Source organism: Suncus etruscus, chromosome 8 (genome assembly GCF_024139225.1).
Source record: "Suncus etruscus isolate mSunEtr1 chromosome 8, mSunEtr1.pri.cur, whole genome shotgun sequence".
Classification (NCBI taxonomy): domain Eukaryota; kingdom Metazoa; phylum Chordata; class Mammalia; order Eulipotyphla; family Soricidae; genus Suncus; species Suncus etruscus.
In genome coordinates this window covers 35,564,245-35,591,294 of record NC_064855.1, presented here as the reverse complement: position 1 = coordinate 35,591,294, position 27,050 = coordinate 35,564,245, and the positions used below count along the sequence as shown (strand labels likewise).

Here is a 27,050-nt window from a genome sequence, read left to right as displayed (position 1 = left end):
TCCAGAAATATTGGCTAAGGATCACAAAACGCAATGCAAAGAGGCTTCTGCTCTCCTATGATTTTTTAGCACTGTCCATATTAACCAGAATCTGGAAACAACCCAAGTGTCCCAGAACAGATGAGTGGATAAAGAAACTATGGTGGATACATCTTGAGAATGAATACCATGCAGCTGTTAGGAAAAATGAATTAATAAATCTGTGTATAAATAGAGAGATGTGTAGCATCATACTAAGTGAAATGAGTCAGACGGAGACAGCAATATTAGAGTAATTATACTCCTATGGGATATAAAAAACTAATAGCATGAGAATAATAACAGATAATAGAAATGATAATAGATAATAGAAATAACAGAATAATAACAGATAATAGAAATGTTTAGAGACAGAGAAACAAACACTATGACAATAATATAGGAAAGGTTTATGGTCAACAAATGTTAATTGAAATAAAATAAAGAGATATGCATGACTATCTTCAGGAACAGTGCTGCAAACCATGATACTGAACAGGAAAACTGGGGTCAGATGAGAGGGAAAGCAATATGTATATAGAAAGAAAGAGAAAAATATTGTATCTTTCATAAAGGCAGAGTATGGTGGCTGGAAGGGGAGGACTAATGTGAGAAATTTTTGGTGGTAAATGAACACTTGTGACTAGAAAGTGGGAATCTTGTATGACTGACACACAACTATATTTTTAATCTTTATCTCATGAGGGTTTAATAAGAAAACATAAAAATAAAAAAATATTGAATCCAAAATATCAGCAACAAATTTCTGATAATAAAGCCCAAGGACTGAAGGTGCTGTGCTTGTCTGATGATTCTCTGAGAGTAGCATGGCTTGTCTTTCTAATATCCAGTGGATATTTCTCTACTGCAGAGTTAAGGGCAGGGTGTGGGCTCATGACCTCAAAATATTAGCGCTCACATTCTTGAGAGTTAAGCCAAAGAATATCATTTGCTTCTTCTATATATTGGACTAGGATTTAACTATGAGTATTCTTCCTTATGAATATACAAATACACTTCTGCTATTGAAATAAATACAGAAAAGTTTGTGTGTAAGGATATCACAAGTCTACAGCTCTACGCACTAACGTGTCTGTGTGAGCACAGCACTCAGCATGGAATGGATATGGAAAATCCTCTTCCTGTTCACAGTGGCCACAGGTAAGGGTCCCAGTCTCTGGACTGAGAAGGGAACCAGGCCCAGTCAGGGAAGTCCTTTCAATCCAATCTCTGCCCACAGGTGTGGACTCCCAGGAGCAGCTGGTGCAGTCTGGGCCTGAGTTGAGGAAACCTGGGACATCAGTGAAGATCTCCTGCAAGGCATCCGGATATACTTTCACCGACTACTTGATGAACTGGGTTCAGCAGCGCCCTGGAAAAGGGCTTGAGTGGATGGGAAGAATTTACACTAGTGACGGTGATACAAGATACGCACCGAAGTTCCAGGGCAGAGTCACCCTCACTGCAGACAAGTCCGCCAGCACAGCCTACATGGAAATGAGCAATCTGACGCCTGAGGACACAGGCACATATTTCTGTGCGAGAGGCACAGTGTGAGAACCCACATCCTGACTGTATCAGAAACCTGAGGAAGACAGCTGTGTTGAGTGAAGAGATTACAGGAATGCTTAGGCCTCTTAACTTCTTTCTGCAGAGTCAGTTTCTGAGATTTAGGAGGCTCCAGGCTCAGCATTCATTTGAAAGTCTCAATATATCTCTTTATCATTAAGCAATAATGAATAGAAACACAGTATTCTCCTAGACTCCTGTATTTTTACTATTTTTCTTCAGGACTGTCTGCTGGAGGTTTCCAGTTGCTAACAGAAGAATGACATGTAATTATGTCATGTGTGATTGCATGTTCTTGCACTGTAAGTCTTTCCTTAGCAAGCACCAACTTTTCATTGTTTACTCATTAGACAGTGTAGGAAAAGGGGTCCAGAACAATGTCCAGTACATGAGCAAGCCAGCTTTCTGTGGTAGGTGGATAAATTTTCCTACAATACTTGCTGTTTTAAAACTTAACTGAGCCATGCCATTAACACAGAGCATGCCATTTCAGATACTGTGATGATTTCCAACCTTACTTACACTATTGTCTTTTCTTTCTTTTTTTTTTTTTTTTTGGTTTTTGGGTCACACCCGGCAGTGTTCAGGGGTTACTTCTGGCTCTATGCTCAGAAATCGCTCCTGGCAGGCACGGGGACCATATGGGATGCCAGGATTCGAACCACCGTCCTTCTGCATCTAAGGCAAACACCTTACTGCTGTGCTATCTCTCCAGCCCCTTAAACAACTATTTTAAATAATGAATAATAATATAAAAGGATAAAGCTGTACTCTCAATATTTGCCAAAAACAAAGACAACTGAGGGCCTAGATAGAATGTCACATTTGCTATTACTAGCCACTTATGTTTAGTGCTCAACTGTTTTATTATACTGTGAGGTAACAGTGTGAGGATTAAGTTGGAGAATACAGGGAAGTTTTTGTTTCTATGGATATGAGCTGTAGGCAGTGATACTCTGAAATTACTCATGTTTCTGCTCAGAGTTCATACCTGACAAGCTCAGGAGACTGTATTGGAGCAGAGAATTGAATCTGAAAACAACTAACAAGGCTGATGCCCAAACTACTCTATCATCTCTCTGGGTCAATCATTGATAAATTTTAATATGCTAGAATGAAGACGCTGAAAGCTCTCAAAATTCTTTTTGAGATGAATTATTTTATTTGTATTTAAATTCTAGTAGCTCAAGAGCCACATAATGTTCATGTAACCTTGATAATTTGTTGTTGTGTTTGTTAGATTCTGTATTAATTAATTAGACCCATCATGTGGTTCATGATATTCCAACCTGAGACCATCTATGAGACTGTGAAGAAATGATTTCAGACAGTGGCCTTGTTTTCTGTCATTTGCTCTTATCTTTTTGAGGGAGTTGGATAAATTTCCTTCCAATACTTGCTGCTTTAAAAGTAAACTGAGCCATTGTTCCCACTTGTTCCTGCTCTCTGTGGTCACTCTGAGGCACCCCTCTTTTCTTCAGAGTTGACCCTGAGTCTTCAGGTGCTTCAGGTCTTCAGTCACACTGGCCAGATGTGGGGACCTAGAGATGCAGGATATCAGGCTTGAGGATGCTATGTTTCTTCCTCTGTGTTCACAGGAGCCACTGCAGAGCACCACAGGCTTAACAGATAGATCAGAGAGTTAAAGAAGCTCGTAATTTTCATGTGAGGGTTACTGTCTTATCCACTGAACTGTCTCTAACCCCTTTGATGTTCTGGTATGGAGGGTTTTCCCCTTTAACCTCTTTCTGAACATAACTAAAATAAACATGCATTTAGGATATCCTGACAGACTTGTGACATACGAAAAAAAACAGACAGACATCACATTTACCCTTACTTCAGGCAGCTATAATTTTGGCTTCTAGCTGAGAATTTTCTTTGTTCAAGGCTCAACTCAATACCATGCATGTTTCACAACACCATGCAGTGGTCATAGCTAATTAATAGGTGTGTGCTCAGCTGTAACTGCTAGAGGTCACTAACTATATCAGGACAATATTAGCTGTTTCATATGCCTGAACTTTATTGATTATGTCTCAGCCTACTTCCTGTGTTAAAAGGATATATTAGAATTTAAGTTTAGAACTAAATTTAGTTTAGAATTAATAATTGCTTATCTGCTTCTGTAACCATGCTTCTCACATAAATTTGGTTTTGAATTAACTGTTTTTTTTTTTAGCTCTGTAATAAACCTTGCTTTTCTGTAGACATAACCACAGCCATGACAGGCTTCAGATATATGACAGAAGGAACTAGGTCCAGAATGACAGAGCAGTTCCAGAAACTGGCTAGTAAGAAAACAGACTAGAAAACACCAAGATGACATGTAGATCCTGATCAGGATATGAAACAAAGAGGTATCATCAGCTGCTTCCTGAATCCAGTGGGTCTGGACAAGGTTGATTTCCTATAGATTGATGTTAGAAAATGTTGCTCAATTTTGAGAATTTTTCTGATGTGATATGTCCTAAAAACCTAAAGATTTAAAAGTCAACTAGACATAATTGACACAGCTTTTACTAATATGGTACATTTCTGCACCATCTCCTCTGTTCTTTTTCAGACAGATCTTGAATTCAGACCTAATACGTGTCCTTATATAATACCTGTCTTGACATTAGTCAGATTAGTATTTGCAAAGTCCCTCTGTGAAATGAAAAATATATTTCATACTGATTCACATTAGTTAATCTATTTGTATAAAATGTACTCAGACTCTTCATGTAACATGCTAATCTTATTATTTTACAAGACCTCAAACATCTTTTCTATGTATCAAATCATTTCTAGTAAGTGTGATAGAACTCACAATGTATGTCAAGTAATACAATTTTAATTATTTGTTGATGGCGGTGACATTATATCTCTTTTTTTTTTTTTATCATTTGGCTTTGTCTCCCTTGCAAAACTACAGACCAAAATTCGGCGTCAGTCAATATGCAGTCAGAGAAATTTCAGTATCAACAGCTGCTAAAGTTCCCTGCTGACTAAGTATATTTGCAACTCAAAGTCCAGCCAGCTACTGGTCTTTCTGTTTTCTTCTTTTAGGTAGTAAACAAACAACTCCTATATTTCTTGCATTTAACTATTCCGGCAGGCTACACAATTGTAGCAAATACCAGTTTCTCTTTCTTTGTTATAAGAAATTCCTTTCTAAACTAGAAACACCCCCTATCACTTCCTTACCTTTTAGCTGGGGATTCTTTTCACCTGTATGGGCTAGTTCCTTTATATGTATATACTAGGGCCTGCTATCATTGTCTCCTTTCTCTTAAGATTCCCTGCCCTTTGTTTTCTCGGAAATACTTTGCATACCAGAGTTGTGCTTAAAATGTCATCAGCTGAAAAGTAAATTTTGTCTCACATCTCTTGCAGACACAGGTCCCCATACAATGTATTTTGTGTGATCTCATTATTTCATATTTCATATTCAGCCACTCGTGCTCCCGCTTTTCTCCTGTGAAGGATTTTTATCCCCACTAGAAGATGCTGAGACGAAAGAAGCCTGCAGCACAGTCTGTCTGAGCACATGAAGTTTAAAATGAGTCCCCATGACAAATATTTATGGAGGGAGGTACCCCTGTATTATAAAATTTATGGGTTTTATTCTTAGTAGATAACAGGTTGCTCCTATACATAAAGTTTTTTTGTTTGATATTAATTTTTTATTCTTTTTTTTAATATTTTATTTAAAAACCTTGATTACATGCATGTCTGTGTTTGGGTTTCAGTCATGTAAAAGAACACTATTCATCACCAGTGCAACATTCCCAGCACCAGTGTCCCAAATATCCCTCCTCCCCTCTTCACCCCTGTCTGTACTCTAGACAGGCTTTCTACATTTCACCTCATACATTCTCATGTTAGGATAGTTTACAATGTAGTCATTTATCTAACTAAACTCGTCCCTCTTTTTGGTGAGCTTCATGAGGTGAGCTGTAACTTCTAGCCCTCCTCTCTTTGGTCTCTGGAAATTATTATTGCAAGAATGTCTTTTATTTTTCTTAAAACCCATAGATGAGTGAGACCATTCTGCGTCTTTCTCTATTTCTCTGACTTATTTCACTCAGCATAATAGATTCCATGTATATCCATGTATAGGAAAATTTCATGACTTCATCTCTCCTGACAGTTACATAATATTCCATTGTGTATATATACCACAGTTTCTCTAGCCATTCATCTGTTCAAGGGTATCTTGCTTGTTTCCAGAGTCTTGCTATGCTAAATAGTGCTGCAATGAATAGAGGTGTAAGGAAGGGATTTTTGTATTATATTTTTGTGTTCATAGGGTATATTCCTAGGAGTGGTATAGCTGGATTGTATGAGAGCTCAATTCCCAGTTTTTGGAGGAATCTCCATATCGATATCTAGAAAGGTTGGACTAGATAGCATTCCCACCAGAAGTGGATAAGAGTTCCTTTCTCTCCACATCCCCGCCAACACTGTTTATTCTCATTCTTTGTGATGTGTGCCATTCTCTGGGGTGTGAGGTGGTACCTCATAGTTTTTGATTTGCACCTCCCTGATGATTAGTGATGTGGAGCATTTTTTCATGTGCCTTTTGGCCATTTGTATTTCTTCTTTGTCAAAGTGTCTGTTCGTTTCTTCTCCCCATTTTGATGGGATTAGATGTTTTTTCCTTTTTTATATTTTTGTTATGTTTTTCTTTTTTTCTCTCTCTACTCTTAAATTGATATTTATAACATCTAGATGTACTCCTCTAGGTTTTGTTTGGTCCCCCCACTTTTTTCTTTCCTACAAACAGAACCACATAACTTGAATAATCTTATTCTGCCTCATAAATTCAGGGGGAAATAATGGATGGTATCATAACTAAACAGGCATAGAGCATTGAAAAAAATAAAAAAATGATCAGACTTAAACACCAAATCCAAAGCCAATGACAACAGAATCGAAACCCAATCTACAACAAGCTAGACACAGGAAGGGACCACTTATTCTAGCAGAATGGGGGGGGGGCAAATTAGGTGGATATGAGAAGCATGCTTGGAACAGGGATGGAGGGAGGAAAACACTGGTGGTGGGAATGCCCCTGATTCAATGTCACTATGTAAATTAAATAATACTGTGAATGATTTGTAATTCACTTTGGTCAAAATAAAAATTATTAAATAAAAAAATTAAACCTCCCTTCACAAAACTCAAAAATAAAGTGATATAAAGAAAAAATGCTTGAGTGACTAGGAATAGACTTGTAATGGTAATTAATACAGTCTAAGGACCAAAGTTCCAGCACAGAGTCACTCTCACTGCATACAAGTCCAGCAGCACAGCCCACATGGCAGTGAGTAAACTGAGCTCTGAGGACAAGGCCATGTATTACTGTGCAAGAGACACAATGTGACAAAAACATCCTGAGTGTTTCAGAAACCTGAGGCAGAGGCAGCTCTGCTGGGTGAGGAGATCACAGGGATACTAATGCTGCTTACTTTCTTCTCCAGAGTCAGGGTCTGAGACACAGCAGGGTTTCTCTGACTCAAGAATTTAAATTAAAATTTTGATATTTAGTTTTTATTTTTAGGTCACATCAGGGGACATTAGATTTACTCAGAAATAACTCCTTTCTGACTTGGGCATTTATATGGGATTCTGGATATGGATACTATCTTGGCAATGTTCAAGGCAAGTACTTTACCCACACACTGGACACCGCTCATCTTCCTTTGGATGAAAAAGTACAGTATATCTTTTAATCCTTCAGCAATATCTAAGAGAACAATAGCCTTTCCCTAGATCACATGTTTTCATTCATACTTTCTTATACTGTGAACTGGAACTTCCCATAACCACTCATAAATATGTGCTAGTTTTATTGCAGTTTTTTCCCCCTGTATTTTTCTTTACAAAACTCCAACTTTTGCACAGTTTTCAAAATTTACCTTGTATTATCTAAAAGTAAATAAAGTAAGATCAGTTTTAAATTTTATTTCCACTTATGGGAAAAGAACAGGACAAAGAAATAACTATGGGTTATCAGTGTGCAGAGTGTATGGGATCTAAGTCAGGACCTCTTCGTATAGTCCTCCCTAATCTGCTGGGTTTCGTTGTGTCACTTCACCAGGCCAGTCTCCATTAAGCATCCCTATCGTGGAATGATGTAGGGGGTTTCTGTCCTACAGCCATCAGTGAGATTTCAGTAAATTCACTGTAGGCAGAGTAGGTTGCATGGGAGACGAAAAATGAAATATGAAATAATGATACCACACACAGAATATGTGGGATCAACACATCTTCTGGCAGGAGTGCGACAAGTTTAATTTTTAGGCAAGGGGATTTATAGGGGTAAGACCAGCCATAGGTATATAGATGAATAATTACAATCACAAAGCAAAGTTTAACAGTAAATATGCTTAAGCTATGGGTATGAGCTATAAGGATTCTGAGTTACAAAGGAGAAGGCTATAACTCAAGGCAGCTCTTTGCAAGCTTACTTCAAATGCAAAATTAGGGATTATTAGGAAGTAGAAAATATCTAGGAACTAGATCTTCACTGAGCTGGGCTCTACTGTTATAGAGGTCAAGTAAAGGAAGGAGTCAAATCCCCTCAGGTGTGGTTAGAGGTGATTACTTTTTTCTAAGGAGAGTCTATAGTCCAGGGTTTGGTTTCCAGCTTTGCCCTTGATTACCAGAAACTGCAGCCAAAAGGACATCTTTGAAAAGAGAAAAAAATTGTGTTTGCTTTTGGGGTTCTCTTAGTAATCTTTGGTGCTGAATTTCTGAGCCAAATTATTTGATACAGGCCACAATTTTGCCTGAGATTTACAAAGGAGAGATAGCCAAATAATGACTGAAAATGTAATGCCAAGCATCTCTTCGGAAATTCCTCAACCATCACACGGGGAAAAGGCATCCACAGAGGGCCTTTTAAGGAATACCATGGGGGTTATTTCAGTTTTCCCCACCAGGATAATCTGAGGATACATCTGGTGGGCTGAGCTCCCCTAAAAGTTTATGTATGCCATTGCAATGGAACAGATCTGTCCTCACTTAACAGTGATCAGCATGTACTGAGGCTCTAATATTGGTTCTGAAATCTAGATTTAGTGACATCTCTGTGATCGTCAACATTTACATATATTTAAATTTATGTGTGAATCTATGCACTTCAAAATTATGTATATTAGAAAGAAAGCATATTTAAGATATGAAATCCATTTCTTGATAAGACAAACTACCAGATTTTTTTGGGGAATATAACTCCACATACATATTTTTTATCCCCAGTGGAGAGTGGAGTTTTTCAAAATGGTCATGGTCACATTTCCAGTCTTGTGTATTTAAAAATTGGTCAGTATCATGGTTTGTGAGATAAAAAAAAATGAGGACATCTGACCCCATGCTTAGTTCATTGCCCAGACTCAGGCACATTATGTGGAACATAACATAGAATGTACACAGAAGTGCTGGCACCAGCCTGAATCAACAGACAGACTCTTGGAAGATTTCTTGCTGATGAGTATGATTGTCTTTCAGGACTAGTGTTAATTGGTCCCTTTGATAAAATGGAATAGTGGCTATCTCAGTTTTGCAGTTTCACTCTGAAGTAATTAATCCCATGAAACAGAAATAAGTTTAAATGTAAAGTGCTAAAATGATAAGTGGGCAAGAAAGAGGTAGAAGTCAGGAGAGATTAAAAAAGATAAATACAGAGAAAAGAGAAAAATTTCTCCCATAGATGTAGTCTGGTGTGAAGTGTGGGAAGGCAACTTAGGGTATTGATGATGTGGGGTGTAAACTGGGTGGGATGAAGAAAGCTGAGATATTTCATTGTCTGGAAGATAAAATGATAATATTGGTGCCAGAAGTGTTCACTGATGAATAGATTTATGTTAAAACACTGTATGACTGAAAATCATCAACATGTCACTATCTCATTGTGAGTCAATTAAAAAAGTTTATATATGAAAAACCTTTCTTTAAAATTATTTTAAAATAAATACCATATGTAGTTTCCATCAGATACCATTTAAATATATAATTTGTAACTTTTAAGTTTATTTGCTACTAAACACAGATGATAAATGTTATATCAAAATTTTAAAGGTTTGAACATAAGCAAAGTAGGTGATGTGCTTTCATGTCACTCAGATGGATTTATCCCCTATAAAATCATATCAAAATTGAATGTAGGAAATAAATCTTATGGGCCAGAGCAATAGGACAGAAGGAACAGCATTTGCATTGCATACTTCTGGCCAAGAATCAATTCTTGGCATATTATATTGCCCCCCCTAGACTACCAGGAGTAATTTCTGAGTGTAAATCCAGGTGTAATATTTGAGTGCTGACAGATATAGGCCAAAGAAAAAAAAGAAGAAATAAATCTTCTGTGCCTTATATACTGATCAGTATTTAACTGTACTTTGTGTCAATGTCTACAAATATTATCATCTATAAAATTCACAAACACAATAGATATTAGGGCTAGAATGACCCTCACATGGTAAGAAGTTTGCTAAAAAAGAGTGCAGAGAAGGCAAATAAGGGATCATTATGACAGTGATCATTAAAATTGATCCACTGGAGAAGAACTAGATGCTGATAGGAGGCAATGTGATATTCATGATACCCTTTTGTTATTATATTCCAATCCTCAGTGACTAAAAGAAAAAAAAAGAGAGAAGGATAGAGACAGAAAGAGAAGATATATGTCTGCCATAGAGGCAGAATGGGGGAACTCAGGACTTTGTTGACAGAAAATGCATATTGGTGAATAAATTGTCATTGGCACTGTGCCTGAAACTCAATCATGAACAACTTGGTAACTGTGTATCTAACAGTGATCAACTAAAACTATCATATTTTTAATCAGAAATAAATGTTACCCACTAGTGCTCTACCAACCAGAATTTGAAAGTGTATACTGAACAAATTATATGCTTCATCTAATATCTGTGATCCTCATTAAGGCACAAAACTTCACAAAAGAGAAGAGTCTAGAAGATTAAGTCACAATAGATGACATAAATGTCCGCTGAGTTACCCACGTATTCCTACCTTGTGATCAGAACAAAATTCTGACCATCAACTTGAAGTCTCTGCTTGGATTCTTCTTATTTTTGTTGAAGCAGTAATTCATGGAGAATTGAGGAACTGAGTGGATGTGAGTGAAAAAAAACTTAATCTTTCTAGTTGCCAGACCACAGTGTCATTATACTTGTTTTTGCCCAGTGGGAGGTGAAGCTGGTGGAATTTTGGAGATATATAATGCACTGGATGAAACTCTCCTGGATAGAATTTGAATACAGAGCACTCAGTTCCAGTGGTTTTCCCAGGATTTGAGTCTCCAGACTTACTGAGTCACTGATGTTGTTGATGCTTGGAAAAGGTGTTAACTCATCATGTATCTCCCCTGTGTAGAGCCAAATAACCAACTTCAGATATAGTTTACAGATGTGTTGAACCTGGATATTAGAGATTTAGTGCCAACTACAGAAATATAATTGCAAATTGAACAAATCTTGAAATAATCATGATTTATATTTGTTTTTATTTTGGGCCACATCTGGCAGTGCTCAGGACTTAGTCCTAGTTCTGCACTCAGTGGTAACTCACAGTTTGTTTGGGCAAGTCATATGGGTTGTTATGGTTTGAGCCTATCTCAACCACATACAAGATAATGTCCCCATGCACCATATTATATCTCAGGCACCTCAAAGTTAATTAGGCAAAGGAGTCAGATAAAAGGTGAAATATCTGTGATTTCACTCAACATTTTATACAGTGTTTTAAGAACTTGATTTGCTTTTACTCAAGTGACACAGGCATGAATCTGTCCTATAAAGCAGGTGGCTAAAGGCAATACAGAACTTGAAGCCCCAATCACCTCTTCCCAAGTCCATGACTGCTCTTCCCAAAGGCTTGTGTGTATGGGAACTCTTCAGACTCTCCCAGGAATTTCACTTAAAGCAAAGAAGACATCGCATATATTGGTAAAGTGAAATTGTAATGAACTTATGATGAACAAAATATGCCTTTGTGGGAATTTTTTGAGAATTTCAGGAATAGGATATTGGAGGTGTGACCTTGGCATGGCAGTCAGACCCATCCACCTCAAGGCCTCTATGTGCAGAGAATATAGCAGATGAATATTGTCCTTTCCTTCACTTCTTCAGAGATAGGCAGATTTACGTGAGGACACATCATTATTCTTAGATTATAACACTGATATCACCACTTTTTCTAGTCCTACAGTCCAGAACCAGCCATCCATAAAAGAAAGCAACACTTTAAATAAGACCTTAATCAGATTGTCTGGATGAGCCTCTAAAACTGTTTGGTTGGACATTGATTTACATTTGGAGGAGACTGTTGGAAGGGCATTTGATTGAACTTTTTCTTTCCTGAGGCATTTCTCCCTGATTTGTACAGATCTTTAACTATTTTGGGCTGTGTCCTTTATACCTTAGCTAGCCCTCAATCTGATCTTATCCTGGTCTCAAACCCATCTCTCTCCCTTTGTCTATCTTCACCTAGGGATTTGTCATAAGTCCCCGGGCTTCTCTAATAAATAAGACTGTGCTATTTCTCAGTCTTGCCTTCAAGTTCTCTTGGATACCAGCAGTGTGGGCTCATGTCTGACAGCTGGGCTCTGACAAATTACCTTTAGGGATATCCAACTCAGTAGGACAATGAGATATCATTTTACATCAATGAGGATGGCACATATCAAAAATAGTGGAAACAATCAGTGTTGGGCGAGATGTGGTGGAAGAGGATCTCTCATCCCCTTTTGAGGGGAATGCTGTCTGCTTCAACACTGTGGAAAAATAGTGTGGAGGGTTCTCAGATCACTTAGAATTGAGTGACAATATGACTGAGTTGTACCACTTTTTGGAATATCTCCCTAGGCCAGACAATCATTCATTCCCACTGCTATTCATTGCAGCACTCAGTACAATAGCTAAGAGTAGGAATCAACCTAGATGTCCAACAACAGATGAATGGATCGCCTCCATGTGCTACATATATACAATGAAATTCTACATATTTATTAGGAAAAGTGCTATCATGTAACTTCCTAAAATTTGGATGGAACTGAAGATAAGTTAAATTAAGTAACCAAGAAGATGGATAAATGCAGGATCATATCACTTATATGTGGTATTTAGTATAATTGCATTAGGGAATGCAATTGTTCAAATGGTGGTAGTTTAGAAAATCCTTGCCCCAGAGTTTATTGAGAAGAAAAGAAAGAAAGTGGGGAGGGAGAAACGCAAGAAATACATATGTGTGATTATGGAGAACAAGGGTCTAAGGAGTTTAGCATCAGCAGGGGACGGTGTGGCCCTACCAATTCAGGCTATATTAGGTGTATATTTAGAGGCTTAGAAGAGTTTTTTTTTAAGTTCTGGTGTTTCCTGTTTTCAAAGAAAAAGAACTGATATAACCAACAGTGAGGAATTATTGATGGTCAGCAGAGTTGTTTTAAATATTTTATTTCGTTGGAGAAATTTACAACAAAATAAGTTCATGAACACCCTAACAATGTTTCTAGTATTTTTGTGTATCTGAAAAGAAACAGGAAAGATGAATTAAAAGGATATGAATTAACTTAAATTAAAAGAATAATGAATTAAAAGAATAAAATAAAAAAATTCAAATCCCTCTTCCACTGCTGGTGGGAATGTCGACAGAACCAATCATTTTGGAAATAGGCAAAATGGACTATGCTCAAAAATTACAAATTAACTTTTATTCAATCCAGATATAATGATCCTAGAAGTATTGGCTAAGGATCTAAAAACACAATGCAAAGAGGCATCTGCTTTCCTATGATTATTTTTTCCAGCACTATTCACATTAACCAGAGTTTGGAAACTCTGTGCCACATAACAGGTGAGTGGATAAAAAAAAACTATGGTAGACACACCTAGAGAATAAATACCATGCAGCTGTTAGGTAAAATGATTTAATAAAATTTGTGTATAAGTAGACAGATGTGTATCAGTATGTTAAGTGAATGAGTCAGATGGAGACAGCAGTATTAGAATGATTACACTCATATGGGCTATAAAAACTCGTAGCATGAGAATAATAGCAGATAATGTAAACGAAGGGGATACAGTTTAGACAGAGAAACGAACACTATGACAATGATATAGGAAAGGTTCACGGTCAACAAATTATAATTGAAAGTAAATAAAAGATATGCATGGTTACCTTCAGAAATAGTGTTGCAAACCATGATACTGAATAGGAAAAATGGGGTCAGATGAAAGGAAACGCTATATATAGAGAGAGAAGGAGAAAAAAAATGTGTCTGTCATAAAGGCAGGCTATGTATGCTAGGAGGGAAGGACTAATGGGAGAAAATTTGGGTGATAAATAAACAATTGTGAACAGAAAGTTGAAGGAACCTTGTATGACTGACACACAACTATATTTTTTAATCTTTATCTCGTGTGCATTTAATAAGAAAACACATAAAAATTAAAAAAGAGTTAAATAAAAATATCTGCATTAAATTTTTAATAGTAAAGCCCAAGGAAGTGAAGATGTAGGGCTTTTCTGATGGTTCTTTGATAGTAGCATGCCCTGTCTAATATTTCTCTACTGCAGTAGAGGATTTCTCTACTGCAGAGTTAAGGAAAGTTTGTAGGCTCATGACCTCAAAATATTAGTGTTCACACTCATGAGAATTAAGCTTAGTAAATCATTTGCTTCTTCTATATATTGGACTAGGATTTAACTATGATTATTGTTCCTTATGAATATGCAAATTCATTTTTGCTATTGAAATAAATACAGAAAAACTTGCGTGTAAGGATATCACAAGTTTACAACTCTACGCACTAACGTTTCTGTGTGAGCACAGCACTCAGCATGGAATGGCTATGGAAAATCCTCTTCCTACTCACAGTGGCCACAGGTAAGGGTCCCAGTCCCTGGACTGAGAAGGGAACCAGGCCCAGTCAGGGAAATCTTTCCAATCCAAACTTTGCCCACAGGTGTGGACTCCCAGGAGCAGCTGGTGCAGTCTGGGCCTGAGTAAGAAAACCTGGGACATCAGTGAAGATCTCCTGCCAGGCATCCGGATACAGCATCACAAGCTACTATATGCACTGGGTGCAGCAGCGCCCTGGAAAAGGGCTTGAGTGGATGGGAAGGATTGACCCTGAAGATGGTGAAACAAGATATGCACAAAAGTTCCAGGGCAGAGTCACCCTCACTGCAGACACGTCCACCAACACAGCCTACATGGAAATGAGCAATCTGAGGCCTGAGGACACAGGCACATATTTCTGTGCGATAGGCACGGTGTGAGAACCCACATCCTGACTATATCAGAAACCTGAGGAAGAGGCAGCTGTGTTGAGTGAAGAGATTACAGGAATGCTTAGGCCTCTTAACTTCTTTCTGCAGAGTCAAGTTTCTGAGATTTAGAAGGCAGCTCCTGGCTCAGCATTTATTTGAAAATCTGAGTATATCTCTTTATCATTATGCAATAACAAATAGAAACACAGTATAATCCGTGACTCCTGTATTCTTACTATTTTTCTTCAAGATTGTCTGCTGGAGGTTTCCAGTTGCTAACATTTTTTTTTTTTTTTTTTTGGTTACACTGGGAAGCGGTCAGGGGTTAATCCTGGCTCTACACTCAGAAATCACTCCTGGCATGCTCTAGGGACCATATGAGATGCCAGGATTCGAACCACCGACCTTCTCCATGCAAGGCTATCTCACTGGTCTTAGCACTTAGATCTTTCCTTAGCAAGCCCCAACTTATCACTCTTTATACAATGTTTATACAAACATTATTTAAACCTTGTTCTTGACGAAAAGATTTAAATGAAGACAATATTCCATTTTATTTCCACTTACGTAAAAAAACAAGGCAGCGTTGGCGAGGATGTGGAGAGAAAGGAACTCTTATCCACTGCTGGTGGGAATGCCGTCTAGTTCAACCTTTATGGAAAGCAATATGGAGATTCCTCCAAAACCTGAAAATCGAGCTTCCATACGACCCAGCTATACCACTCCTAGGAATATACCCTAGGAACACAAAAATACAATACAAAAATCCCTTCCTTACACCTCTATTCATTACAGCACTATTTACCATAGCAAGACTCTGGAAACAGCCAAGATACCCTTCAACAGATGAATGGCTAAAGAAACTGTGGTACATATACACAATGGAATATTATGCAGCTGTCAGGAGAGATGAAGTCATGAAATTTTCCTATACATGGATATACATGGAAAGCAACACTTTAAATAAGACCTTAATCAGATTGTCTGGGCGAGCCTCTAAAACTGTTTGGTTGGACATTGATTTACATTTGGAGGAGACTGTTGGAAGGGCATCTGCACTGAACTTTTTCTTTGCTAAGGCAGTTCTCCCTGATTTGTACAGATCTTTATCTATTTTGGGCTGTGTCCTTTTTACCTTAGCTAGCCCTCAATATGATCTTACCCTGGTCTCAAACCCATCTCTCTCCTTTGTCTATCTTCACCTAGGAATTTGTCATAAGTCCCCGGGCTTCTCTAATAAATAAGACTCTGCTATTTCTCAGTTTTGCCTTCAAGTTCTCTTGAATACCAGCAGTGTGGGCTCATGTCTGACAGCTGGGCTCTGACAAACAACCTTTAGGGATATCCAACTCAGTAGGACAATGAGATATCATTTTACATCAATGAGGATGGCACATATCAAAAAGAGTGGAAACAATCTGTGTTGGCGACATGTGGTGGAAGAGGATCTCTCATCCCCTTTTGAGGGGAATGCTGTCTGCTTCAACACTGTGGAAAAATAGTGTGGAGGGTTCTCAGATCACTTAGAATTGAGTGACAATATGACTGAGCTGTACCAGTTTTTGGAATCTCTTCCTAGGCCAGAAAATCATTCATTCCCACTGCTATTCATTGCAGCACTCAGTACAATAGCTAAGAGTAGGAATCAACCTAGATGTCCAACAACAAATGAATGGATCGCCTCCATATGCTACATATATACAATGAAATTCTACATATTTGGTGGCTGGGCGGTGGCGCTGGAGGTAAGGTGCCTGCCTTGCCTGCGCTAGCCTAGGACGGACCGCGGTTCGATCCCCCGGCGTCCCATATGGTCCCCCAAGAAGCCAGGAGCAACTTCTGAGCGCATAGCCAGGAGTAACCCCTGAGCCTCACAGGGTGTGGCCCAAAAACCAAAAACCAAAAACCAAAAAAAAAAAAAATAGAAATTCTACATATTTATTAGGAAAAGTGCTATCATGTAACTTCCTAGAATTTGGATGGAACTGAAGATAAATTAAGTAACCAAGAAGATGGATAAATGCAGGATCATATCACTTATATGTGGTATTTAGTATAACTGCATTAGGGAATGCAATTGTTCAAATGGTGGTAGTTTAGAAAATCCTTGCCCCAGAGTCTATGGAGAAGAAAAGAAAGAAAGTGGAGAGAGAGAAACGCAAGAAATACATATGTATGATCATGGAGAACAAGGGTCTAGGGAATTTAGCATCAGCAGGGGACGCTGTGGCCCTACCAATTCAGGCTATATTAGGTGTATATTTAGAGGCTTAGAAGAGCTTTTTTAAGTTCTGGTGTTTCCTGTTTTCAAAGAAAAAGAACTGATATAACCAACAGTGAGGAATTATTGATGGTCAGCAGAGTTGTTTCAAATATTTTATTTCGTTGGAGAAATTTACAACAAAATAAGTTCATGAACACCCTAACAATGTTTCTAGTATTATTGTGTATCTGAAAAGAAACAGGAAAGATGAATTAAAAGGATATGAATTAACTTAAATTAAAAGAATAATGAATCAAAGGAATAAAATAAAAAAATTCAAATCCCTCTTCCACTGCTGGTGGGAATGTCGACAGAACCAATCATTTTGGAAATAGGCAAAATGGACTATGCTCAAAAATTACAAATTAATTTTTATTCAATCCAGATATAATGATCCTAGAAGTATTGGCTAAGGATCTCAAAACACAATACAAAGAGGCATCTACTTTCCTATGATTATTTTTTCTAGCACTATTCACATTAACCAGAGTTTGGAAACTCTGTGCCACATGACAGGTGAGTGGATAAAAAAAAATATGGTAGACACACCTAGAGAATAAATACCATGCAGCTGTTAGGTAAATGAATACATAAAATTTGTGTAATAGACAGATGTGTATCAGCATGTTAAGTGAAATGAATCAGATGGAGACAGCAGTATTAGAATGATTACACTCATATGGGCTATAAAAACTCGTAGTATGAGAATAATAGCAGATAATGTAAACGAAGGGGATACAGTTTAGACAGAGAAATGAACACTATGACAATGATATAGGAAAGGCCCATGGTCAACAATTTATAATTGAAAGTAAATAAAAGATATGCATGGTTACCTTCAGAAACAGTGTTGCAAACCATGATACTGAAGAGGAAAAATGGGGTCAGATGAGAGGAAACGCTATATATAGAGAGAGAAGGAGAAAGAAAATGTGTCTGTCATAAAGGCAGGCTATGTATGCTAGGAGGGGAGGACTATTGGGAGAAAATTTGGGTGGTAAATAAACAATTGTGAACAGAAAGTTGAAGGAACCTTGTATGACTGACACACAACAATATTTTTTAATATTTATCTCATGAGCATTTAATAAGAAAACACATAAAAATTAAAAAAGAGTTAAATAAAAATATCTGCATTAAATTTCTAATAGTAAAGCCCAAGGAAGTGAAGATGTAGGGCTTTTCTGATGATTCTTTGATAGTAGCATGCCCTGTCTAATATTTTTCTACTGCAATAGAGGATTTCTATACTGCAGAGTTAAGGAAAGTTTGTAGGCTCATGACCTCAAAATATTAGTGTTCACACTCATGAGAATTAAGCCTAAGTAAATCATTTGCTTCTTCTATATATTGGACTAGGATTTAACTATGATTATTGTCCCTTATGAATATGCAAATACACTTTTGCTATTGAAATAAATACAGAAAAGCTTGCGTGTAAGGACATCACAAGTATACAACTCTACGCACTAACGTTTCTGTGTGAGCACAGCACTCAGCATGGAATGGCTATGGAAAATCTTCTTCCTGCTCACAGTGGCCACAGGTAAGGGTCCCAGTCCCTGGACTGAGAAGGGAACCAGGCCCAGTCAGGGAAATCTTTCCAATCCAAACTTTGCCCACAGGTGTGGACTCCCAGGAGCAGCTGGTGCAGTCTGGGCCTGAGTTGAGGAAACCTGGGACATCAGTGAAGATCTCCTGCCAGGCATCCGGATACAGCATCACAAGCTACTATATGCACTGGGTGCAGCAGCGCCCTGGAAAAGGGCTTGAGTGGATGGGAAGGATTGACCCTGAAGATGGTGAAACAAGATATGCACAAAAGTTCCAGGGCAGAGTCACCCTCACTGCAGACACGTCCACCAACACAGCCTACATGGAAATGAGCAATCTGAGGCCTGAGGACACAGGCACATATTTCTGTGCTAGAGGCACGGTGTGAGAACCCACATCCTGACTGTATCAGAAACCTGAGGAAGAGGCAGCTGTGTTGAGTGAAGAGATTACACGAATGCTTAGGCCTCTTAACTTCTTTCTGCAGAGTCAGGTTTCTGAGATTTAGAAGGCAGCTCCAGGCTCAGCATTTATTTGAAAATCTCAGTATATCTCTTTATCATTATGCAATAACAAATAGAAACACAGTATAATCCGTGACTCCTGTATTCTTACTATTTTTCTTCAAGATTGTCTGCTGGAGGTTTCCAGTTGCTAACATTTTTTTTTTTTGGTTACACTGGGAAGCGGTCAGGGGTTAATCCTGGCTCTACACTCAGAAATCGCTCCTGGCATGCTCGAGGGACCATATGAGATGCCGGGATTCGAACCACCGACCTTCTGCATGCAAGGCTATCTCACTGGCCTTAGCACTTAGATCTTTCCTTAGCAAGCCCCAACTTATCACTCTTTACACAATGTTTATACAAACATTATTCAAACCTTGTTCTTGAGGAAAAGATTTAAATGAAGACAGTATTCCATTTTATTTCCACTTACGTAAAAAAAAAAAACAAGGCAGCGTTGGCGAGGATGTGGAGAGAAAGGAACTCTTATCCACTGCTGGTGGAATGCCGTCTAGTTCAACCTTTATGGAAAGAAATATGGAGATTCCTCCAAAACCTGAAAATCGAGCTTCCATACGACCCAGCTATACCACTCCTAGGAATATACCCTAGGAACACAAAAATACAATAGAAAAATCCCTCCCTTACACCTCTATTCATTACAGCACTATTTACCATAGCAAGACTCTGGAAACAGCCAAGATACCCTTCAACAGATGAATGGCTAAAGAAACTGTGGTACATATACACAATGGAATATTATGCAGCTGTCAGGAGAGATGAAGTCATGAAATTTTCCTATACATGGATATACATGGAAAGCAACACTTTAAATAAGACCTTAATCAAATTGTCTGGACGAGCCTCTAAAACTGTTTAGTTGGACATTGATTTACATTTGGAGGAGACTGTTGGAAGGGCATTTGATTGAACTTTTTCTTTGCTGAGGCATTTCTCCCTGATTTGTACAGATCTTTATCTATTTTGGGCTGTGTCCTTTTTACCTTAGCTAGCCCTCAATCTGATCTTATCCTGGTCTCAAACCCATCTCTCTCCCTTTGTCTATCTTCACCTAGGGATTTGTCATAAGTCCCCGGGCTTCTCTAATAAATAAGACTGTGCTATTTCTCAGTCTTGCCTTCAAGTTCTCTTGGATACCAGCAGTGTGGGCTCAAGTCTGACAGCTGGGCTCTGACAAATTACCATTAGGGATATCCAAATCAGTAGGACAATGAGATATCATTTTACATCAAGGAGGATGGCACATATCAAAAAATAGTGGAAACAATCTGTGTTGGCGAGATGTGGTGGAAGAGGATCTCTCATCCCCTTTTGAGGGGAATGCTGTCTGCTTCAACACAGTGGAAAAATAGTGTGGAGGGTTCTCAGATCACTTAGAATTGAGTGACAATATTACTGAGCTGTACCACTTTTTGGAATCTCTCCTTAGGCCAGAAAATCATTCATTCTCACTGCTGTTCATTGCAGCACTCAGTACAATAGCTAACAGTAGAAATCAACCTAGATGCCCAACAACATATGAATGGATCGCCTCCATGTGCTACATATATACAATGAAATTCTACATATTTATTAGGATAAGTGTTATCATGTAACTTCCTAGAATTTGGATGGAACTGAAGAATAGTTAAATTAAGTAACCAAGAAGATGGATAAATGCAGGATCATATCACTTATATGTGGTATTTAGTATAACTGCTTTAGGGAATGCAATTGTTCAAATGGTGGTAGTCTAGAAAAACCCTTGCCCAGAGTCTATTGAGAAAAAAAGATAGTGGAGAGGGAGAAAGGCAAGAAACACATATGTATGATCATGGAGGACAAGGGTCTAGGGAATTTAGCATCAGCAGGGGACGCTGTTTCCCTACCAATTCAGGCTATATTAGGTGTATATTTAGAGGCTTAGAAGAGTTTTTTTTTTAAGTTCTGGTGTTTCCAGTTTTCAAAGGAAAAGAACTGATATAACCAACAGTGAGGAATTATTGATGGTCAGCAGAGTTGTTTCAAATACTTTATATAGTTGGAGAAATTTACAACAATATATGTTCATGAACACCCTAACAATGTTTCTAATATATTTGTGTATCTGAAAAGAAACAGAAAAGATGAATTAAAAGGATATGAATTAACGTAAATTAAAAGAATAATGAATTAAAGGAATAAAATGAAAAATTCAAAACCCTCTTCCACTGCTGGTGGGAATGTCGACATAACCAATCATTTTGGAAATAGACAAAATGAACTATGCTCAAAAATTACAAATTAACTTTTATTCAATCCAGATATACTGATCCTAGAAGTATTGGCTAAGGATATCAAAACACAATGCAAAGAGGCATCTGCTTTCCTATGATTATTTTTTCCAAAACTATTCACATTAACCAGAGTTTGGAAACTCTGTGCCACATAACAGGTGAGTGGATAAAAAAAAAATTATGGTAGACACACCTAGAGAATAAATACCATGCAGCAGTTAGGTAAAATGAATTAATAAAATTTGTGTATAAGTAGACAGATGTGTATCAGCATGTTAAGTGAAATGAGTCAGATGGAGAAAGGACAGCAGTATTAGAATGATTACATTCATATGGGCTATAAAAACTCGTAGCATGAGAATAATAGCAGATAATGTAAACGAAGGGGATACAGTTTAGACAGAGAAATGAACACTATGACAATGATATAGGAAAAGCTCATGGTCAACAAATTATAATTGAAAGTAAATAAAAGATATGCATGGTTACCTTCAGAAACAGTGTTGCAAACCATGATACTGAATAGGAAAAATGGGGTCAGATGAGAGGAAACGCTATATATATAGAGAGAAGGAGAAAGAAAATGTGTCTGTCATAAAGGCAGGCTATGTATGCTAGGAGGGAGCACTAATGGGAGAAAATTTGGGTGGTAAATAAACAATTGTGAACAGAAAGTTGAAGGAACTTTGTATGACTGACACACAACAATATTTTTTAATCTTTATCTCATGTGTATTTAATAAGAAAACACATAAAATTAAAAAAGAGTTAAATAAAAATATCTGCATTAAATTTCTAATAGTAAAGCCCAAGGAAGTGAAGATGTAGGGCTTTTCTGATGATTCTTTGATAGTAGCATGCCCTGTCTAATATTTTTCTACTGCAATAGAGGATTTCTATACTGCAGAGTTAAGGAAAGTTTGTGGGCTCATAATCTCAAAATATTAGTGTTCACACTCTTGAGAATTAAGCCTAAGTAAATCATTTGCTTCTTCTATATATTGGACTAGGATTTAACTATGATTATTGTCCCTTATGAATATGCAAATACACTTTTGCTATTGAAATAAATACAGAAAAGCTTGCGTGTAAGGACATCACAAGTATACAACTCTACGCACTAACGTTTCTGTGTGAGCACAGCACTCAGCATGGAATGGCTATGGAAAATCTTCTTCCTGCTCACAGTGGCCACAGGTAAGGGTCCCAGTCCCTGGACTGAGAAGGGAACCAGGCCCAGTCAGGGAAATCTTTCCAATCCAAACTTTGCCCACAGGTGTGGACTCCCAGGAGCAGCTGGTGCAGTCTGGGCCTGAGTTGAGGAAACCTGGGACATCAGTGAAGATCTCCTGCCAGGCATCCGGATACAGCATCACAAGCTACTATATGCACTGGGTGCAGCAGCGCCCTGGAAAAGGGCTTGAGTGGATGGGAAGGATTGACCCTGAAGATGGTGAAACAAGATATGCACAAAAGTTCCAGGGCAGAGTCACCCTCACTGCAGACACGTCCACCAACACAGCCTACATGGAAATGAGCAATCTGAGGCCTGAGGACACAGGCACATATTTCTGTGCTAGAGGCACGGTGTGAGAACCCACATCCTGACTGTATCAGAAACCTGAGGAAGAGGCAGCTGTGTTGAGTGAAGAGATTACACGAATGCTTAGGCCTCTTAACTTCTTTCTGCAGAGTCAGGTTTCTGAGATTTAGAAGGCAGCTCCAGGCTCAGCATTTATTTGAAAATCTCAGTATATCTCTTTATCATTATGCAATAACAAATAGAAACACAGTATAATCCGTGACTCCTGTATTCTTACTATTTTTCTTCAAGATTGTCTGCTGGAGGTTTCCAGTTGCTAACATTTTTTTTTTTTGGTTACACTGGGAAGCGGTCAGGGGTTAATCCTGGCTCTACACTCAGAAATCGCTCCTGGCATGCTCGAGGGACCATATGAGATGCCGGGATTCGAACCACCGACCTTCTGCATGCAAGGCTATCTCACTGGCCTTAGCACTTAGATCTTTCCTTAGCAAGCCCCAACTTATCACTCTTTACACAATGTTTATACAAACATTATTCAAACCTTGTTCTTGAGGAAAAGATTTAAATGAAGACAGTATTCCATTTTATTTCCACTTACGTAAAAAAAAAAAACAAGGCAGCGTTGGCGAGGATGTGGAGAGAAAGGAACTCTTATCCACTGCTGGTGGAATGCCGTCTAGTTCAACCTTTATGGAAAGAAATATGGAGATTCCTCCAAAACCTGAAAATCGAGCTTCCATACGACCCAGCTATACCACTCCTAGGAATATACCCTAGGAACACAAAAATACAATAGAAAAATCCCTCCCTTACACCTCTATTCATTACAGCACTATTTACCATAGCAAGACTCTGGAAACAGCCAAGATACCCTTCAACAGATGAATGGCTAAAGAAACTGTGGTACATATACACAATGGAATATTATGCAGCTGTCAGGAGAGATGAAGTCATGAAATTTTCCTATACATGGATATACATGGAAAGCAACACTTTAAATAAGACCTTAATCAAATTGTCTGGACGAGCCTCTAAAACTGTTTAGTTGGACATTGATTTACATTTGGAGGAGACTGTTGGAAGGGCATTTGATTGAACTTTTTCTTTGCTGAGGCATTTCTCCCTGATTTGTACAGATCTTTATCTATTTTGGGCTGTGTCCTTTTTACCTTAGCTAGCCCTCAATCTGATCTTATCCTGGTCTCAAACCCATCTCTCTCCCTTTGTCTATCTTCACCTAGGGATTTGTCATAAGTCCCCGGGCTTCTCTAATAAATAAGACTGTGCTATTTCTCAGTCTTGCCTTCAAGTTCTCTTGGATACCAGCAGTGTGGGCTCAAGTCTGACAGCTGGGCTCTGACAAATTACCATTAGGGATATCCAAATCAGTAGGACAATGAGATATCATTTTACATCAAGGAGGATGGCACATATCAAAAAATAGTGGAAACAATCTGTGTTGGCGAGATGTGGTGGAAGAGGATCTCTCATCCCCTTTTGAGGGGAATGCTGTCTGCTTCAACACAGTGGAAAAATAGTGTGGAGGGTTCTCAGATCACTTAGAATTGAGTGACAATATTACTGAGCTGTACCACTTTTTGGAATCTCTCCTTAGGCCAGAAAATCATTCATTCTCACTGCTGTTCATTGCAGCACTCAGTACAATAGCTAACAGTAGAAATCAACCTAGATGCCCAACAACATATGAATGGATCGCCTCCATGTGCTACATATATACAATGAAATTCTACATATTTATTAGGATAAGTGTTATCATGTAACTTCCTAGAATTTGGATGGAACTGAAGAATAGTTAAATTAAGTAACCAAGAAGATGGATAAATGCAGGATCATATCACTTATATGTGGTATTTAGTATAACTGCTTTAGGGAATGCAATTGTTCAAATGGTGGTAGTCTAGAAAAACCCTTGCCCAGAGTCTATTGAGAAAAAAAGATAGTGGAGAGGGAGAAAGGCAAGAAACACATATGTATGATCATGGAGGACAAGGGTCTAGGGAATTTAGCATCAGCAGGGGACGCTGTTTCCCTACCAATTCAGGCTATATTAGGTGTATATTTAGAGGCTTAGAAGAGTTTTTTTTTTAAGTTCTGGTGTTTCCAGTTTTCAAAGGAAAAGAACTGATATAACCAACAGTGAGGAATTATTGATGGTCAGCAGAGTTGTTTCAAATACTTTATATAGTTGGAGAAATTTACAACAATATATGTTCATGAACACCCTAACAATGTTTCTAATATATTTGTGTATCTGAAAAGAAACAGAAAAGATGAATTAAAAGGATATGAATTAACGTAAATTAAAAGAATAATGAATTAAAGGAATAAAATGAAAAATTCAAAACCCTCTTCCACTGCTGGTGGGAATGTCGACATAACCAATCATTTTGGAAATAGACAAAATGAACTATGCTCAAAAATTACAAATTAACTTTTATTCAATCCAGATATACTGATCCTAGAAGTATTGGCTAAGGATATCAAAACACAATGCAAAGAGGCATCTGCTTTCCTATGATTATTTTTTCCAAAACTATTCACATTAACCAGAGTTTGGAAACTCTGTGCCACATAACAGGTGAGTGGATAAAAAAAAAATTATGGTAGACACACCTAGAGAATAAATACCATGCAGCAGTTAGGTAAAATGAATTAATAAAATTTGTGTATAAGTAGACAGATGTGTATCAGCATGTTAAGTGAAATGAGTCAGATGGAGAAAGGACAGCAGTATTAGAATGATTACATTCATATGGGCTATAAAAACTCGTAGCATGAGAATAATAGCAGATAATGTAAACGAAGGGGATACAGTTTAGACAGAGAAATGAACACTATGACAATGATATAGGAAAAGCTCATGGTCAACAAATTATAATTGAAAGTAAATAAAAGATATGCATGGTTACCTTCAGAAACAGTGTTGCAAACCATGATACTGAATAGGAAAAATGGGGTCAGATGAGAGGAAACGCTATATATATAGAGAGAAGGAGAAAGAAAATGTGTCTGTCATAAAGGCAGGCTATGTATGCTAGGAGGGAGCACTAATGGGAGAAAATTTGGGTGGTAAATAAACAATTGTGAACAGAAAGTTGAAGGAACTTTGTATGACTGACACACAACAATATTTTTTAATCTTTATCTCATGTGTATTTAATAAGAAAACACATAAAATTAAAAAAGAGTTAAATAAAAATATCTGCATTAAATTTCTAATAGTAAAGCCCAAGGAAGTGAAGATGTAGGGCTTTTCTGATGATTCTTTGATAGTAGCATGCCCTGTCTAATATTTTTCTACTGCAATAGAGGATTTCTATACTGCAGAGTTAAGGAAAGTTTGTGGGCTCATAATCTCAAAATATTAGTGTTCACACTCTTGAGAATTAAGCCTAAGTAAATCATTTGCTTCTTCTATATATTGGACTAGGATTTAACTATGATTATTGTCCCTTATGAATATGCAAATACACTTTTGCTATTGAAATAAATACAGAAAAGCTTGCGTGTAAGGACATCACAAGTATACAACTCTACGCACTAACGTTTCTGTGTGAGCACAGCACTCAGCATGGAATGGCTATGGAAAATCTTCTTCCTGCTCACAGTGGCCACAGGTAAGGGTCCCAGTCCCTGGACTGAGAAGGGAACCAGGCCCAGTCAGGGAAATCTTTCCAATCCAAACTTTGCCCACAGGTGTGGACTCCCAGGAGCAGCTGGTGCAGTCTGGGCCTGAGTTGAGGAAACCTGGGACATCAGTGAAGATCTCCTGCCAGGCATCCGAATACAGCATCACAAGCTACTATATGCACTGGGTGCAGCAGCGCCCTGGAAAAGGGCTTGAGTGGATGGGAAGGATTGACCCTGAAGATGGTGAAACAAGATATGCACAAAAGTTCCAGGGCAGAGTCACCCTCACTGCAGACACGTCCACCAACACAGCCTACATGGAAATGAGCAATCTGAGGCCTGAGGACACAGGCACATATTTCTGTGCTAGAGGCACGGTGTGA

General features: G+C 38.1%; 1 pseudogene and 4 gene segments (V, D, J or C); all 5 read left to right on the top strand.

The window, feature by feature from the left end:
- Positions 1 to 1,126: 1,126 nt before the first annotated feature.
- LOC126015900 (immunoglobulin heavy variable 1-3-like) lies at positions 1,127 to 1,575 on the top strand. The segment is given in 2 exon segments: positions 1,127 to 1,179; positions 1,259 to 1,575. Coding segments are annotated over 2 exon segments (363 nt in total).
- A 12,864-nt stretch (positions 1,576 to 14,439) lies between these two features.
- LOC126015731 (immunoglobulin heavy variable 1-69-2-like) lies at positions 14,440 to 14,880 on the top strand (annotated as a pseudogene).
- Positions 14,881 to 18,634: 3,754 nt separating this feature from the next.
- On the top strand, positions 18,635 to 19,076 carry LOC126015728 (immunoglobulin heavy variable 1-46-like). The segment is given in 2 exon segments: positions 18,635 to 18,680; positions 18,760 to 19,076. Coding segments are annotated over 2 exon segments (363 nt in total).
- A 3,545-nt stretch (positions 19,077 to 22,621) lies between these two features.
- Positions 22,622 to 23,063, top strand: LOC126015725 (immunoglobulin heavy variable 1-46-like). The segment is given in 2 exon segments: positions 22,622 to 22,667; positions 22,747 to 23,063. Coding segments are annotated over 2 exon segments (363 nt in total).
- A 3,545-nt stretch (positions 23,064 to 26,608) lies between these two features.
- LOC126015730 (immunoglobulin heavy variable 1-46-like) lies at positions 26,609 to 27,050 on the top strand. The segment is given in 2 exon segments: positions 26,609 to 26,654; positions 26,734 to 27,050. Coding segments are annotated over 2 exon segments (363 nt in total).